This window comes from Drosophila kikkawai, chromosome X, assembly GCF_030179895.1.
Source record: "Drosophila kikkawai strain 14028-0561.14 chromosome X, DkikHiC1v2, whole genome shotgun sequence".
Lineage (NCBI taxonomy): Eukaryota > Metazoa > Arthropoda > Insecta > Diptera > Drosophilidae > Drosophila > Drosophila kikkawai.
In genome coordinates, this window is record NC_091733.1 from 23,205,642 (window position 1) to 23,224,750 (window position 19,109).

The window sequence follows — 19,109 nt, forward strand, 5'->3', positions numbered from 1 at the left end:
GCCTGGTCCATGGGTGGATGCTCGTTGTAATATTCCATCAGAAGCTTCATTTCGTCCAAACCCTCACTGATTTTACGAATAGTCGCATGGAGCATTTGGTTGGCAATAGAATTGTCGTCATTACCATCATTCAATGGCCTACCGAATACCCTGTGAAACATCACATGGGCCTCAGCAAAATAATTGCCAGTCATCCTAATCACACGCAAGTTTAGATCCTCGGGGGACTGGATTAAGTGCTCGTCCAGCTGTTGGGAGAGCAGCGACCACTGGCCGTTGAAGTAATTGCGCAACGTGGCATCAAATTTGTTGGAAATGGCCGCCAGGCTTCTTAGGTGGTCACGGCACACCTGCTCCTGGGCCTCGGTCATGGGATTGGGACGATCATCTGGCTTGTTGACAAGCTTTTTGGGTTTTTTGTTGCATGGAACTGGTGGTCCCTTGGGTAGCTTGGCGATGGTGCGATCAAAGAACTTCTGCAACTGGACACCCTTGCGATAGATGGAAGTGCCAGGCGAGTGGAACTTGTAGCAGTTGCGGTATATCTGACGAAAGTCCTCGATGGCCTCAGCCACGCTGCGATAGTAGTTGTTCTCCACACGCTGAGCGATGGTGCCCACGTCCATCGGACGACGATATTTAGTGGGAATTTCTTCTTCTTAAGAGCTCCCACTATGACCTTCATTGCGTATGCAGTGCCCAAACCGCATTTACTTCAAAGTGAGCCACTGCACCGACACTTTGAACTCGCAACATTGTGGCAGGAATCTCGGCCAGAGTCAAGTCCTCACGAGAAGCTCTCTCTCTCTCCTTCTGACTATTAAATGCAGGGGGATTCCGCCTGAAGTCCCCAGGGAAATGGCCACGAAATTGAAATGCCATTGACACAAAAAGACACACGCCGAGGGGAAGAGAGAAAGAGAGACCAGGACTAAGTCCGAGATCTACCAGTCGGGGAAAAATCCAAAAATAAAATGAGGGAAAACTAAAAGCCAAAGACGTGCCCGGGACCCCAAATCGGTGCAATGGAAATGAAAACTAAAATAAAAAAAAAAAAAAAAAACTGGGAAAACTACAGAGGAGAAAAGTAGAGGAAAACTTTTTGGTCAAGGCGAGAGTTTTCTAGAATTTTCTGCAGTCAAGATATAGCTTTTTGAATTGAAATTTATTAAAATTTATTTAAGTTGAAATTAATTTTCTAAGATTTGTTTAATTTAAAGTTTTAATTTAAAAAATAATATAATATAACATAATATAAAAAAATAATAATAATAAATAATAATAATAATAATAATAAAATTAAAAACTTTACTTAATATTTGTAAAAAAATTATAATATCACAATGAAAGCCTTTTTTAATATTAAAAAACCATTAAAATACCACATTAAAAACTCTCCTTAATATTTAAAAAATATTAACCTATTTAAGACACTCTAAAAATCTGATAAAAAAAATAATTTTAACTAAATTTTTTATTGCTGTGTAAAAACTTCTAAGTTAAATGCAATTTTTAGCAAATGTTATTGCCTTTTTTTAATTTAAAAATTTAAAAAGAGATACCTTATAAATTCTCCAAAATATATATTTAATTTAGGCCCATCTCTTTCCCTCGAAAAAAACCTATTAAAATTTTTTTTTCCAGTTTTTGTTGGCCCAAGTTATAGCTTTATATTTTATTTAAAAATGTAAATTACCAACCCAACTAATTTGCTCTTAATATTTTTAAAAATATTAATCCTTGTAAGTCTGTTAAAAAATACCCATAAAATATCACTTTTGACTCCCCTTTTTTTGTTGCCGTGTAACCAAAACTCCGTTGTTTGTTGCATTCATTTCATTTCATTTTTTTGTTTTGGCACAAGTGCAAGCCAAGCAATTGTCCTGGATTCCGGCTAGGATACTTTTTTATTGAGCTGACCAGCTGGCTGAGAGCGGAAAAAGGAGGTCTCCTCCGAACAATGGCAGGGACATGACCGATTCCAGGACCCAGGACTAGGGACATCTGTGATCAGGAGCATCAATGCAAGCGAGCTCTTACCTCGGTGTTCTGTTTTTCTGTTTACCATATTTTTTGTTTACTTTCTTTTTATAACAAAAACAGAAAAAAAAAAAAAACATGAACGGGCGGGACTGAAAAATGTTTGTGGAAATGGCAATGAAAAATACGCAAAAATCCGAATGGTGGTGGGCAGGACTAGGCCGCGGAATATATATATATTTTGTTTACGAAACACATTTTCCGTGTATCGGCGGCGGCAACTCCTTGGCCCTATGGCCATAAAGCCATAAACCGAACCGCGTGCTGAGGTCCTGCAGGATCCTGGTACCCAGGTACCCAGGTAAATATAGGTAGGTATCAAATATTATAGCGAAGCTGATGATGATGATGGTCGCACTTGTTGATCCTGCGACAGGGTCAAGTCAATAGAGAGAGAGTGAGACATTGCTGTGGGCGCTCGGAAATGCCCATGGGCATTTCCGCATCCTTGCGGGAAATTCTCAGTCGTTGAGCCGGGGGAAAAACAGTATCCACATGTGTTCGTTCCTGGGCGAGGCTACTTAGGCTCTAATTTCCACATTACGCCGTCATCTCTAGCCACCTGATGCCAACGCAGCTGGATCCCAGATGCAGGACTAGATCAGTGCAGGCCGGGATTTGCCCGCAGGCCAGGACCAGGTGCAGGGGTGTCCTTGAGCTTGAATTTGGTCCACTTGACCGCAGGAAGGCAAGTGCAGGTTTGAAAACGGAAGTGTAAGTGAAATGTCGAGGATTATTGGCTAAAGTACAGTCTCCTGATTTATTCGAAATTTATTTTGAATATTTTAAGGAAAAAAATATGAATTCCTTAGCTGAATCCTTGCTTATTCCTCTGTTATTTCCTGGCAAATACTTGAAGCCCCCCACTTGAGTACAGTTGTGCTTAAATGCTGAAATATCTCTCTTCTGAGCCACAATTAAGCGTGTTCTCCATTTAACCATTGGAGGAGAGTGGCTCCTCCCCCTGTTTTACGAGTGCCACTTTACGTGCCCATCGCTGGTTTCCTGCTTACTTTTTTTGCCAGCTTTTAAAGTGATTTTGTTGTTAGTGGGACTAAGTGCACCCACTTTGGCTATCCTTAAAGTTGTGCCTCAGGCTTTATTTCCTTATCTGCGCGCCTTTGGGGTATGCAACACTTTTTTGTCCACTGAGAAGAAGGAATTTCTAGGTAGGGTATTGGGAAGTTATAGAGGGTGTATCAGCTATGAATTAGAAATACATTGAAAATAAGAGTTGAAAAGAAATATTAAATAATTAAGGAGTGATTGGAAGAAATAAAAAATTCTTAATTTTAATTTTAAAAATTAAACTAAAAATCTATAAAATAAAATTCGAAATATGTTTTCTGGAAAATTATACATTAACGCTTAGAAGGATCCAGAAATTCCCGAAATAAGTGAAATATTTTTAATATTAAACCTTAAAGAATTTTATTCCTTTTAAATTAACGTTTATAAGGACCCAGAAATTGCTAAAATAAAGGTTATAATAAATATTACCCTTTAAAATATATTAACTTGTTAATTAACTATTGGAAGCATCCATAAATTAAGCAACACAAAGAAAATTTCCCTTATATTACCCCTTAAAAAAATAATAAATTATAAATTAACGTTTGGAAAGTCCCCAAAATTGACAAAAAAAAGTAATTACACTTTATATTACTGCTTAAAAAATAATTATTTAAAAATTAACCTTTAGAAGCGCTCAGAAATTGTCCAACAAGAAGGAAATGTCCCTGATATAACCTCTTAAAAAATAGTAAATTATAAATTAAGGTTTGGAAAGTCCAAAAATGGCTAAAATAAAATAATAGCATTCTTTAATATCCCTTAAAAAATAATAAATTGTAAATAAACAATTAGAAAGACCTTTAAAAAATCCTAAAATTACCCCTTACTTTCTGTTTTCTTTTCTTAAATATATCTCTTTTCAGAATTAAATCTAAAATAAAGTAACTTTTAAATACCAATTCCTTACAGTGTTGCCTGTTCTCCTCCTAACTTTCCAGGGTATCTCAGGACTCGTTACCCCTTGCATTCCCTGTGTCTCCTTTGTTGAGCTTGGCATTCTCTGTGCCTTTTTTGAAGCCTTTTGCATGCGTCACGTTGAATTGAGTTGAATTCTTATATGCACATATATACAACTATATATATATATACATCTATATATGTATATATATACATCTACTTAAATCAAGTAAGCTGCTTTGAGTACACCTGCCCCTTCTTTCAGTTTGGATTCCCAGGAAATCCACAACATGAGGCAGACATCTTTTCCCCTCCTGTTATCGTAGAAAATCAATAGAGTTTCCCCACTGATAATTGTGTTTGTGTTATGACTTGTCTCTCCTTCCCCTCCCCCCATTTCTCTCAGTGTCTGTGTGTGTTCTTATGAATTATTGAACGGCTTATGGAGTTTTTTGTTGTGTTGTTTTTATTTTTTTTCTCCTTGTGATGTTTATTTACATCTGTAATCCGGTCTCCAATTTTTTGTACTTTGTTTGGCAAAAACTTTGTGCTTTTGCTTTTGCATTTTAGCAGCTTAAATGAAACAAATAAAATATATATTATATATACAAATGTGTCTCCAATGTCCAAAACGGCTGAGGCAAGCGTCTTTATAGAGTTAGGAAAAACATTTAGTGGAGATTAGTGGTGAAAGTGTGACAGGATTTGGGTTTTTTGATAAACAAAGTAATTTATTTATTTGTTAGAAAATAAATTTAATTGTTTATTATTATTAATTAAATTAAACTTGTGGTTAATGTGTTAATTTTACTAGACTTCTGTTTGATTTAAATTTATACAAGTGAAAATCTATTAAAATTATTAAGCAAAATTAAATAAATTAAATGGAAATTTGCATAATTATATTTGTACACTGAGATAAAAGCCTTTCCATATAAACTTCTTTATAAAATAAATGTTTTTTAAGAAATAAAACAGGAATCTAAGCCGCTATTCTGCTAAAAAAAAATATATAAATATAAATATTCTTTAATTAAAAAATATCTTGAAAATGATATACAAATTTATAAATTAGTTTTATTATTATTTGTTGTATTACCTATTTAATTTTTAATATTATTTTAAATTATTATTATTGTATATATAGATTTTATTAATCTGTAAATTAATTATAGAAAATGTTCTTAGTTTTATAATATTTTTTGTTGTAATTTTTATATTTATTTTCTATTTATTTTTCTATTTTTCCCCAAAAAATCTCTCTTTTAATTAATTAACCATCTGCACTTTCTCCAGACTCTGCTCCTCTTCTTAACCCCCGCAAAAAACCCCTGCTGTTGCTGCTGCTGATGACTCACAAATTGCGTAAAATGTTTTTCTTAATTGCCGGACTTCCTCCAGAGTCCTGCGTCCTTTGTCTAAGGGCTACTGATTATTAAAATTGCATTCCGACGCTGTTGTGTGGGTTGTTTGTTTACTCTAATGAGCATTTAATGGCCGATTCCCAACCTGGTGACACACACACACACACTCTGAGAGGGAAACTCGTTGAAAATCGTTGAAAATCAAGCAAGAACGAGAGGTCCTTCCGGTTTTGCACTTTACCCTTTTTGGGCTCTCCCCTCTCTCTAATTTCGGTTTTATTACACTTTTCCCAGTTCATTACCTTGTCTCTCGTATATATATTTTCCTCCTTCCGTTTTTGTTGCGGCTTTTCATTCATAAATTACGGGGAAATTCGCCAGATACAAGTAAGGTTGTATTGTTTTTTTCTTCGCCGGAATTCCCCGTACTTACACACACATCCTTTTCATGGATAGCGATCCTTTGTACTTATCCCTGTGGGAATTGCGTATAATTTGCGCATGTTAATTAGCTCATTTCGGGACATAGATTTGAGCCCATCGTCGAACACATGTAATTAAGCAAATTAGGCAAATGAAGCAACTAAATAAATAGTTCATGGCTGCCGGGGGGTTGTCTATGTGTGTGGGTGGGTGTTTTTGGGGGGGGGGGTTGCTAAACGCTTTCAAGGTCACTTGCCTGGCTGGCTGTCTTAATGACCCGTTGCCTTGCTTGGAAGAGTCGGGTTTTTGCACTGTAAAAAATAAGGGAATGTGGAATAATATTACTTTAATTTATTTAAATTATTAAAAAAATGTATTATTTTATTTGTTATTTTTTTAGTATTCATTTTTAAAGGAAACATATTTCTATCGTATATTAAGTTAAATTTTTACAATATTTTTTTGCTAATTATTTCAATATAAAATATTTAATTAATGAATAACAAATTATTTATTATTTATTTTTATTTGTACTTGTTTTTTTATATTTATTTACAAGTTACATTTTTAAGATATTCTTTCCATAATAATAATAAGTTTAAAGTTAATGCTTTATATTTTTATATTTAAAATATTTATATATGAAAATTCACTTTATTTTTAAAAGATCGTTGTAAATATTTTAAAAATTTTTACATTTTTAGTAAAAAATTTAAAAAGTTAATTGTTGTAATTATTTTTCACAGTGCCATCCACTTTGAGAAAGGTTTCTCGGGTCTGGTCCCGGGACCCACCTGATCGCCTAGGCTTAGTCTCTGTTTTTTGGGGGTTTCTGGTGAGCCCATCTCATGTGGTTCTCGGTTTCTGTGGCTGCCAGCCTGTTTTGGGGGCCATTCATCATCGAAAACACACATCTACAGCCTCGACTGGCAAACTTTTAATGCACTAAATAACTATGGAAAGTTGGCACGTCTTGGGGTTGAGATGTTGTGGCCATTAGGGGGGAGTGTGTATAGCAAGAAAGTTAAGGCAAGGCTAGAACCCATTTGCATAAGCTCAAAGTGAGAAAAGTGCAGTGGCAGCACTTTAGACAAACTTCCAGCAACGTCAGCAGCGCGTCTAGAAAACTTCATCCTTGACACTCCACACACACACACGCCCCCTCCTCCCCCCTCTTAGCAATCATCTGGGGATAAGCATGGCCATATATGATCCTTTAAGTGCTGCACGATTGCATAATAGACGGAATTTTCAAGTGCTAACTTGGCATAATTCCTTCTTGGCCATCAAATCTGTGCGTTGAGTGTGTTTATTGCATTTTATTTATGCGGCCAGAGCCAAGTTTTCAAGGGTCCTTGTGGGAAAGGACTTGGAAAGGGTCTTTAAGAAAGTTGTTTTATTTATATTTAAATTGTTAATGAATTTATTATTTATATAAATTTAATTTCAAGTCAAAAGTCTCCTTCACTGCGTTGCAAACTTCTGACAGAAATTATAATACCCTGCAAGGGTATAAAAATAATCTGGCTCGAAGGACCAAATAATAACAGTTTGCTCTTAAATAAATAATAATTAAATTAATATAGAATACAAGTATTTTTAATAATTTCTTCAACTCTTTTCACTTTTCCAGTCGTCAGGCTGGAGGTCCTTGCCGATGAGGAGGTAACCACAGCATCCAGTCTCTCGGAAGGTGAGTTCTTCATATGAAATGTTTAAAAAAATAACCCCAAAATCTTGGTACAGAATGGGGCTCCGGCTGGCGTGGTACCAACTTCCTGGTGGAGGTGGAGCAAACCGCTCCCATGTCGCCGCCATCCTCATCCTCGGCCTCCTCCAATGGCAGCGAGGACTATATGGGAGAGCTAAGCAGCCAGGAGGTGGACGAGGGCTTCACCACGGGCGCCACCACAGGAGGAGCGTCCAATAGTAGCACTGCCGTGGAAACAGGTGAGTGATTTAAACTTAAGAAAAATACTCACTTTTATTTTTTAAAAACAGCTTAATTTATTTAAATAATTTCCTTAAAATCCCATTTAAACTAAGCTTAGATTGGGCGAGATTAGGGGTGTTTCCCTCTCGCATTTTGATTTTCCCTGGATTTCTACAGAGTTTTCCCCTCGTTTTCCCAGCAAATATTGAGCTTTCGTGACTCAAATTGAAGCCTCAAGACACACGCACACGTGGACGGGTGAAATCCCTGGCTGGATTTAGCTGGCTGCGATTTATTTAGGCTTCTAAAGTCTCCGATTCCCAAATCCCCCCACACATATCCTGTACTGTTGTCCTTTTTATTTCCAATCGCACAATTGTTTATCGCGAAGCGACGATAATTGAATTCGAGCCTGATTTATGTGCGGTACGTGCGACCAGTTTACAGTCGCTGCAAATCCATTTTGGAGACCTGGGCCTGAGTGGCGAAACGAAAATAAACAATGTGCAAATGCTGTGTATCCTTGCAGGACCCAAGATCATTGTGCGCACCGAGGAGGTGCTGATTGTCGGCCTCGTCCTTGTCCTGTGGGTGGGCGCCATCATGCTGTTCTTCAATCGCTGGGGCAAGATCCGGATGCTGGAGCCGTATCAGCCCAAGTTTCAGCAGCAGCATCGCAGCTCCTGTCCGCTGGTGGATCTGGATGCAGTTCAAACGCATCAGGTAGGTCCTGGTAAAAATAATAATCATTTCACTGATATATGAAATGTATACATTTTTTAATTTATAATTTTTTTTAAATTTTTATTTTTATTTTTTTTTGCCTTTGCAGCGCTCCTCCGTATCGCGAATGTCGATGGGCATGGTGCACAATCTGAATATGCCGACGTGTCAATTTGCGGCCTATAATCCCAACATTTATGCCAAGGGTATGTACTGCCTCCTCTGTCTGTCCTTTTTTCTCTGTCACCCCCTTACCAGCCATACGCTTTTTCCACTTTTTCCACTTTACCCACCAATGTCCCATGTCACCACCCGCCACCCAAGCCGCCGCCTACCCTGAATGCAATTAAAATCGAACATCCATCGAGCTCAAAGTATCCCCCGCTTGTACTGCATACTTTTATGCATAGCCCAGGGCTGCACAGTGGCTGTCTATCGAAAGGGAAATAAGTTATCGATAATGAATATATCTTTTAAAAATATTGCAATAATAAATAGCAGCAAATTTTGATTTTATTTTAAATTTGAAATAAAAAAACAACATATTTCAGTAAATATATATAATAATAATAAGAATATACATTCAAATCATGATATATTCTTGTGATATGATATAATTTAATGATCTAAAAAATAATATTAATTTAATTTCCAGTTTTTTAGACACATTTATTAGTTTTTAAACTAAAATCAAAAGGTTTTTTGCTATATAGCAGAGGCTCGTAGGACATTGTTCAGAGACCTAAAGCTTACCTAGTGATTTATGGAATATAGATTTAGATTACTTCCACTTCCGCTTAATGAACTGCCCAACATATGCTCGAGTCTGAGAAGCGATCCCCTCCAGCTCTGGGGAATTAAGTACCTCCGCCACTCCAACACTCCTTCAAATGAGAATCGAAATACTTATGCGTAATGCGCGCTAGTTGAAGCGTTTGTTAATGCCTCCGCCACGCCCCCCATTTGCTGGTAAATACAGCATTTAGTTGTAGTCACTTTCCCTGTTCCCTCAGCTTCGCTTCTCTCTTTTTTTTTTTTTTTAATGAGTTGCCAGACAATTACGTTGAAGGCAGCGGAGCGCAAGCGAAGCAAATAACAATACAATTTTAATGCCACTGCCGGATGATGGGGCTTCCCCTCCAGGATTTCCCTCCCTCGCTCTCTCTCTCTTTTTGCGCAATTAAATCGCATGGCAACGCACATGAGGAGCACACGGACAAGGATAAAAGCTGTAGACAGCGGAAAGTCTATTAAGTTGAGTCAAGACACTGCAGCGTGGCTTTCGGGGGGGTTCAGGATGCTGGCCTACATTTTAAATCAATTTCTAAATCGAATGTCTGAGCAAAAGTAGTTTGAGATGCGACAAGAGACATCTGGAATATCAATCATTCATTTATCTCAATTAGGGATTATAAGGAATCGCTCTAAAATATAAATAATATTATATTAAAACCTAGTTTATTTCCTACATTTCCTTCCAGGCTACGCCTCTCATGTGTCCCAAGTGTCGCGTCCGCGCCAGAACTCGGTGTTTGTGGGCGCCAGCACCAGTCACTACCTGATGCCGCGGCCTCCCAGGAAGACCCGCTCGGCGATGGACCTGCACTCCATGGTTCTGGACGAGAGTGCCGAACAGGTGTAGGGTCTGGAATTAGGGTATGAATAATCCTAAGAGAGAGCCGAACAAGTCAAAAGTCAAAGGGGGGTGGGCGCATGTGACTCATTTTCTTCTGTGGGAAAACAAGTAGTAATTTGTGGCTAATAAAATTTGTAAAATAAGTTGAAAAAAATGACATAGAGATTCTGAAATTCAGGATTTGTATATTAAAGTTTTTGAAAATTCGGGGGGAGAATTTGGGAAAAAATAAAGGAAAGAAAGGAAATCTTTAAGAACTCAAAGTTTGAGCCCTAAAAAGTATGCTTTCTTTTTTCTTTCTATTTTTTAAAAACCTCAAATTCCTTTTAAATTAAAAAGAATATTTTTGTAAATTTACAACTGCTAAAAACATACTTAAAACCCATTTTAAACCTTACTTTGATTTATAAAAATATTCATGTTCCTTTTTTTTTGCCTTTTCCGGAAGCTCCCCAGAATTTTCAAAAACCCAAAGGCTTCGCGTAAAATACAAGGAATTTTGTTATTAATATTTAGTGTGGGGAAACAAAAGGCTACAATAAATTTGTTTATTGATTTTATTTAAGTATTTAAGTGGTTTCCAGAGACGGAAGAAAATGGGTTAAAAATGGCAGTTAACACGAGATTAATATATATAAAGATAATTTTTTTTTGTGGATATACGCACTGTCCAATATTTGCAACTGGTAGAACTACTACCTCTATCATCCTCTCGAGTTCTTTCTGTGCTGGCACAGAGTCAATTTGCGTCAATTTTGGATATCATTTGGGGCCAGCTGAGTGCTATGACACCAGCTATCGGCAGAGCACTGTTGCTGGTCGATTATTATATCTAGAGCTATCGATTGTAGATTGTATTATTAGCCCTATCCTAGCCAGTGTTACCTTAACCTTAGCTTACCAAGTTTTTTCCCAACTCTAACTTAGCGTGTTTTTTCGACATTTACAACTACAACTACACAGTTATTGGATGCCAGAGCAAATTGTTAGGAATATATATATCCAGTATATCCCTGGAACGGAACTCGTTTAGTTCATAAGCCCGAAAGCTCAAAATATAGATCAAATACTCGACCAAAATAACCAAATTGAGACCCTCTCTTTTACTTTAGAACCGATCTTAGGTCTCTCTCTCTCTCTCCCAACCAACTCTTAACTAACTTGTAAGTAATTTCGACCAACAAAAATGGTAAACTGAGAAAACTGAGCAAAAGGACGAAAGGAAAACCAAAGAACAACTAACTAACGAAAGCTTTAAATTCCTTGGGTCCCTTCGGAGAGGGGAAGGACCCGCAAAACCGAAACAAAGAAACCCATCCAGATCGAAGTACTATATACATATATATATATATATATATATATATATATAAAACTAACTAAAGCTGAGAACCGTACTTTAGGCTTAAGGCATACGAATAGGAGATCAAAATACGTGGATCAATGTTATCTCTCACACATCTCTCTAGTCGGACAGTTTCTTCACACAACTCGAATGAATACGAATGAATATAGTATATAACGAACAATTGTTGAATATGAATGTTTAATTAACGTGTTTACAATATTTACAAGGCCTGAGCAAACCAATTATATATTGTACTTGTGTACTATATCAAAAGCTATACTATATATACATATACATTATATTATATATGGGTAAAAAAGAAAACAAAAGCGAAACAAAACAATTATATACATTTTGATGAATTCAATTAAAATATGAAATTATATTTGAGGCGAAAGAAAAGAGTGTTTTGGTTTTATTTTGGTAAAAAAGATGGAAAAAAGGTGAGATAAGTGTAATATATATATATATATATATATATATATATATATATATTATATATCTTTAATATCTATATACCATATTCCAGCTAAGAGTCTCCTGCTTATTTTATAAATTTAAAAAATTAAACTAGAAGTTGCCAAGTTTTACAAACTTCGGTTTGGCCTTGCTTTTCAAAGTGACCACTTCTTGCTTCTGCTCTGTGGCATTTTCTCTCTTTTCTACTTTGGTCACTCTAAAAGGATGCATCCTTCAGTTGGTTGCCAACAAGGTCATCATGGATCTGGCTTTGAGCTCCATGAAGTTGGCCCTTGGTAATCTTATGCTTAAACCGTTCAATCTGGAAGTGATGCTGATGAAACCGGGGTCGCAGAGCCACAAGTTTACCGAAAAAGATCTGGAGGAGGATATTTAGCGTTTACAGGATTCTGAGGAATGGTTTGAAGACATTTAAAGCGAAACTTTGATGATTACAAATTAATTAAGGGAAACCCTCCTAAAATAGTGGTTAAATTACAGGACATAAAATAGAGAGCTTAATGAATCGTCACCCGCTGGGAAAGCCACATTCCACCAAACACATTTCACAGATGTCCTCGTTGTCGGCTTCGATTTAACACAAAAATGGCCAGAAGGGGATGAGGGGCAGGCCAATAAACGGAAGCCATTCCAAGTCTGGCCATTCTCGGGTTCAAGTGCAGGCGATTTATGATGCCGATGCCATTGCAGCAGCGAGAAGGAGCCAGCGGGTCAGCGAGGAGCGACCTTGTCGCCGCCGCGGGCCACAAATCAAATGGGCCAGCCAACCAGCCTCCCCTTTTCTTTTTCCTTTTTTCTTCGGGCCATGACACATTTTTGGGAGTAGCCCTTAGCCATTTCTGCAGTTTTCCCATAAAATACTAAGTGTTTTATTGAGTCCCATTGTCAAGCTTTGGGCACACACTGAGGGAAAGTGGAAGGGATATATATAGATAATCTATATTATTATATTTTAACTTAAGAGAAGTTTACTAAATTAGGGTACTTTCTTGTATAAATTAAAAATGTATTTAGCAAGGCCTTAAAACATATCCTGAATTGATATTAAATCCCAGAAAGCTCTTGGAATATTTGCTGACTTAGCAGGGATTCTCGCTGGGACTCCTCAAGGGTTCGAAGAAAGCTCGTAAAATCATTTAAATAAAAAAAAGCAACTCCCATTGTTCGCACACTTGCCAACAAAATTATGGACATTCAGCCGGAATCTAATCGCCAGCTGTAGCCAACAAAATGTTTAACGATGGCCCCGGCCAATCTGCATAACAATGTGAATTAATTTCAGGGCCCAGCCACATGCCATATAGTACACTTAGAGACCAGGGAGAGGTGGCGGAAGTGTGTCAAAGATTGATTGACAAGGTCAAAGGGGAGGTAGGGAGTCTGCGTAAAAATCTAGGACAAGTGCCCGGCTCGAGTGGCTAATCAAAAATGCTTAGCATTATGTTTTTTCCCTGAAGCACGGAGCTGGGGAATAAGGTTCTAGATTTATGGACCAAAACTTAATTGCCTGTGTTTGCCGATTTTCGTGAACAGGAGTTGTCCTTTAGCAGGACACAATTTATGCAGTTGCTGAAAATGTATGCATTTAATTTGTATTTTTTTAGGGACTCTAAATTTATGTATTTTATATGATAATTTTTAGGATAAATCAAATTTAAAAATATTATAACTAAGCTAAAAATTAACCACCTTCTGCTACAAATATGTTGAAAAACCCACTCGCTTGATACTATAATTCCCAACTAGTTCTGGTATCTTATGAGTGGTAAACCAGCTGAATGTTGAGGTGCTTTCTTTTTTATATTTTTAAAAACCTTCTTAATTAATTTATTCCAATATTTAAAAAGTTATAAATTAACATCAAAAATTTATTCGTTAATCATTAGCTTTTCAGCATTTTATCTGTAACTCCCAAATAAGCAGCATTTCCGTTTCCGAAATTACTCTGATATCCTTTAGCATTCGTAAGGTTTTCCCCTCAATTTCAACTGGCTGCTTTTCCGTTTTTCAATTTACTTTTCGGCGCTTTTTCTTCGTTATCTTTGATTTGTCCACTGAGGGACATTTAAATGGAATTTCAGCTCGATTCCGTGTCCTGTGTACCGTCTCCTGTGTACCCTTCTGTTCCAGCAAACCGACCAGCACGCACGTCAGCCAGCTGGCTGTTGTTATTGTTGCGGCAACAAACGCCGGAAGCCTTCAGTGTCCTCCTCCGCCTCCCCCGGCTCTCCCCTCGCACTCGGTAATGTCTTCGTTTTTGTTGCAAGGACACCAAGCTACTGCGCACTTGCAATTCCTTTCATCCTTCGCAATTCCCTCCTCCCGCATCACATTTTCAGAGCAGCAGCTCCCTCGCTCCTTTCGACGTTTCCTCGACTTTTCCTGACTTTTCCCTACTCCCACATGAGCGATCACTTTAATTGCTGCAGCTTTATTTTGACGCTGGCTGCCGGTTTTTGGGCCATAAACGTAAATCAGAATTCTAGATGGCCCACAAAATCCATGATGACGTTTTGGGATTTTTCCCTCGCCTTGCACTTTTCTTTGAGTTGTAAAATCCACGGCCATATTTCCCCGGGTTAGAAAATAATTTAGTTTGAGGAGATTCTTTGATTGCAGCAGCAAAATCCTTTCAAAAAGGTTATAAAAACCCATTTTAAAATGACCTTTTTACAAGCACATTGACTCTGGATTTCCAACCATTAAAGATTTCTATGGCATCCTCAGACAAATGGAGCCTTTTTGACCAAATAAAATATATACATATTATATTTTTTTGGAACTGCAGCTAATCTGCCATCAGGACAAGGATATATGTGTGTATATTTTTTGAAATTTATGCAGAACGCTTGCTGTCCAGTCCTGGCCATTTAGCCTAATAGTTGGTCCAGCTGATGGATGGCCTCCCCCTTCCAAACGCCGTCCGCCTCCCCCTGCCAGCATGAATGATGGCCCACAATGTCCTGGGACTAGGACACGCACTAGCCCTGCTCGTACATCAAGTGCAAACAAACATGAAATTTGATTACCAAAACACGAGCGAGCAAGCGAACGCTCTGGCTAAAAGCCACTTGCCTTTGCAGCTTTTCCGCTTTCCCGGTTTCCCACTTTCCCGTTTCGGCCACTATGATTAATCGTAGCTGCACTTGCAGCTGCATTCGGGCCAGAAGCCACCGCCAGAACACCACCGCCGCCCAGTTAATCAGGAGGCGGATGGGAGCCAAGTGAGGCTGCTAATTATGTTGTGACTGCCACCGCCGACCTTGTCCAGGCCAAGCCAACCCCATGCCCACACCCCCCGCCCACTGGCCACCGCACAATGTGTGCGGTTTCTCACAATTCTGAGGCACTCCTTCTCCGTCGTCTCCAGTTACACTCGGCGAAAAGGTGGCCAGCATATAATTTTATTTAGATTTTAGCAAAATCGTTTTGTTTTAATTGTAATGCATCTTTTTAAAAATATGAGTTTATGTTAATTAAAAAACATTTAAACTCTACATGACACATACAAATTTAGTTTTGAAAAAATATTAAAAAACATTTTTAAATCGTATAAAAAAACTAATTTAGAATTAAAATATAAATTTATATTAATATTTATTATATATTTAAAGTTAAAGCTTCAAATAAAAATGTAAACAGAGAGGATCTAGGCTCCAGAGAGTGGGAGAGTGGAAACTGAGAGAGAACGAGAGTGACGCTCTCTCGCAGCCTCCAGCTTTCTGACGTCTACAAGTCTTTCGCCATTCCTTTTCACATCAGTTTTCGCAAGAACATTTTTCGGCAGGAAAACGCGTGCTCCTCCAAAAACGGGATAAAAACGTGGTAAAAACGATCGGAAAATTGCAGAAAAACATTGTCGTGCCGTGGAAAATGATAATCTGATCGAATGCCAAAAAAATCTAAGCCCGGAAAGCGTAAAGTTCGGTTTTATTTCGGTTTTAGTTTACTCCAATTGTCAGTGCGAGTGCAAGTGGGACGGAGCACATGGCAGTGCCTGTGACGCCTCCTTGCTTTCGTGTTCTTCTTCTTGCTTTGATCGGCAAAAGCGAAGAACAAGAGTAAGGAAAACTGTGAAAAAAACGGGCAAAAGGCGGCGAAAGAGTGCCATTCGTTTTTGTTTTTTATTTTTTTTTATTTTTTTACTATGGTTAAAGTGAAAAAAAGTGGCAGTGATTTTTGTAATAATTTATAAAATATAAAGAGAGGAGGAATATTTACGTTTGGACGCCACAAATAATAGGTGAGTATCTTGTAGTATTTAGTTTTTCTCTTTCTTTTTTGGTTATCTTCTCTTTCTGATATTTGCCCTTGAAATTTAAATGTAAACAAACGAACCGAGAACTGCTCTCTAACGGGAAGGATATCCTGGAATAAGATCCAAATTTAAGGATTGGAAAATTCAGGCAGTGTTTGTTTTGAGGGAAATTATTTGTACAGAGAAATAAACACAAAATCGAATTAAATAACCCTAAATAATTAATTTATAAATACTTATCAATCTTCGGCTTGCCGAAGTTAGCTTCCTTTCCAGTTGTTTTGTATCTTAAATCTAAATCTTAATGTAATATTTTAAGAATTAATAGCAAATCGAAATATATCTGGCAAACATTTGGTATGCCTGCTAAGCTCTAAAAACTCTTGTACCCTCGGAATACTTGTTATTATGGTAATTATTTCGCCCAACCGAGTGCAGGGAATTTCTCTCAGTGTACCTCCATGCCGCCTGGTGACAAATGCAATAAAGAGAGCGAAAGCGAGAAGCCTTTGTGGGGGATGGATGGAGGCTTACTGTTGCCAGTTTGATTAATGACGGCGATTGCCGGGACCGCTGACTGATGAGTGGAAGAGCGGGTCCGAGTCCGGGGCAAAGTCCTTCCTCCACCTCCTACTCTCTCTCAAGATGACCCACGATGAGCCACTTTATTATTTGTGGAGTTGTCTGCCTCCCCGTGCCCGCAATCTGCACAGACTCGCTGACTCGCTTTTAAATCCGAACAAAACTCTGCCACAAGACCAGGAATCAATCAGGAGGCGTTGTGGGGGCGTGGCCGGAGAGTGCAGCATCCCGACTGTCATCAATGTTTACGAGGGACCCATAATGACGAAACATTGAACGAAGACAGGCGGGCGCGGGGCTCCACCATTCCCATGGAACAATCAAAAGGGACACGCAGCCTCATCACTCCCACCTTCTTTCTTTCTTGCTGTTTTTTTTTGGGGGGGCTTCCCCTTTGTTGTTCGAACGACCATTGTTGTTGCGAACAATGCGTGAAAATAAAACGGGCGATAATGAGTGCACGAGACGTTGAGCCGAGAACTGACCCGAGTTTGTCATCCATCCATATTCCATTTATGCCAGCCCCAACCAGCCCGTGGGGGATGGGGATGGTGAGACTCAAAAAGGCAACAAGCCGTTGGAAGCCATAAAACGGTCAGCAAATAGCAAAAAACCCTAAAAGGCGGGCGGGCGACCAACTGTCACTGGCAGCGACACCCCCAGAAAGCCCATCATCCATAAACACTCATAAAGATCAGGAAAATAAAAAGGTTTATGCTGCAAGATGTTGCCCCGAAAAGGCAATCAAAATGTGGGAAATGCGCCACATTGAGCATGGCGTCTGCTTGCTTTCCGGGGGCAATCAAGCGGCTGTCCAGGATCTCTAATCCAATTGAGCGTGCCAAAATTGGGATTTTTAAATATTCTCCATTATTTAAAAGCTTTTTTGGCGCCTAATAATTTGAATTTCTTGTTGCTGAGCGTTGCCAGACTGGCGTTAACATGTCTCTGGTATGTTAAATTTTAACAGACAGCAACTATGTTAACTAACATTTATGCTGACAACAGCGACTGTAACAGCTAACAGTCTTGAAGATATTACATTCTAACATGTCAAACATTGTGTACTTTACACACATACCAGTGTAGAAATACATAGCTCATGTCAAGAATATATTTTCTTTTGTTTTTTTTGTCTTTTCTCGTTTTATTATTAATTTATAACAATATGCACACATACAATTTAGCTAATATATATTATTTTACGCTCATAAATAAAAGAAAAATACACGACACTCAGAGAAAGCAAAAAAAAAAAAGTGGGGATATTGGAAATCGTAAGGTGGAATTGCTCGTTCAACTCTCTGGGTTTCCCTAAAACATCTTCTTCCTGACCGCCGTGTAGCGCTCCATGTAGACGTCGTAGCCGTCAAGGTCGGTGAACTGCTTCGAGTTGAACAGGTTGCCATCGACGGCCAGATTGCAGATCTTCGAGTCCTTGAGAATGCGCGGCGTGAAGGCCGTCGCCTGCAGACAGTTCTCCTCCAGGCGCAGCGTCTTCAGCTTACGGCACTCGGCCACATCCTCGGCCAGCGACGATATCTGGTTCTGGTTGAGGTTCAGTTCGGTCACATAGAGACCGCCCACCTCGGCGGGCACCTCGGTGATCCGGTTGCGCGACAAATCCAAAACATCCAGCTGCTTCAGGCCGCACAGCATGCCGGGGAACTCCTTCAGCTGATTGTTGCTTAAATTCACCGTCTTCAGGTGCGTGCAATTCGCCAAGGTCTTGGGCAGCTTGGTCAGCAGATTGTCCATGAGCAGCAGCACCTCCAGCTTGACCAGCTCCCCGACCACCTCGTTCAGCTCCGCAAGCCGGTTGCCACTCAAATTCAGATGCTTCAGCAGCGTCAGCTTGCCCAGTTCATCGGGGACGCGCTCGAAGCGATTCTCTGATAGATCCAGGGTTTTCAGTACATTGGGATAGGCCTTTAGCTGCGGCGGGAACTCCTGCAGGCGCTGCAGCGATATCTTCAGGATGCCCGTCTTCTGGGCCGTCTCCAGGTGCTGTTTGATCTGTTTGTTGCCCATCCCGAGGTGGTGCGGCTACTGTCTCGCTCTATATCGATTCCACTCGGCAGGGGAAACTCCACCCACTGGAGGAGGTCAGTTCTCTGGCAATGACTAATACGGTTTCCTCAAGTGTGGACGTGGGCGTTACTCCCCTAGTGTCCTTTGGCGTGTCCCTGCAGCTCCTGTGGCTGGTTAATTGCGTGTAAATACAAAATAAACAGCGAATTATTTTTTATTTATTACAAAGTGTGCTTGTTGGGGTTTTACTGGAAATTCCCACGGAAGCAGCGGGGATTTTCTTTTTCCAGGTAGCAGGTCTCACTAAATCTTACAGTCTGGCA

At 39.0% G+C, this 19,109-nt stretch overlaps 2 protein-coding genes across 2 annotated transcripts in view; one reads left to right on the plus strand and one right to left on the minus strand.

Annotated features, from left to right (window-relative positions):
• Window positions 1-11,426, plus strand: part of LOC108074952 (uncharacterized) — a 46,831-nt gene extending 35,405 nt beyond the window's left edge. Inside the window, exons 2-6 of the mRNA XM_017167184.3 lie at window positions 7,432-7,491; window positions 7,545-7,748; window positions 8,261-8,454; window positions 8,564-8,660; window positions 9,936-11,426. Of these exons, the coding sequence (XP_017022673.1) occupies window positions 7,432-7,491; window positions 7,545-7,748; window positions 8,261-8,454; window positions 8,564-8,660; window positions 9,936-10,096 (716 nt within the window). The 3' untranslated portion in view covers window positions 10,097-11,426. The remainder of the gene's footprint in view (window positions 1-7,431; window positions 7,492-7,544; window positions 7,749-8,260; window positions 8,455-8,563; window positions 8,661-9,935) is intronic.
• A 6,506-nt stretch (window positions 11,427-17,932) lies between these two features.
• LOC108074909 (leucine-rich repeat-containing protein 57) lies at window positions 17,933-19,031 on the minus strand. Its single transcript, XM_017167138.3, has one exon. It carries the CDS (start codon window positions 18,784-18,786, stop codon window positions 18,070-18,072), a length of 717 nt encoding a protein of 238 aa, XP_017022627.1. The 5' UTR covers window positions 18,787-19,031; the 3' UTR covers window positions 17,933-18,069.
• Window positions 19,032-19,109: the final 78 nt, after the last annotated feature.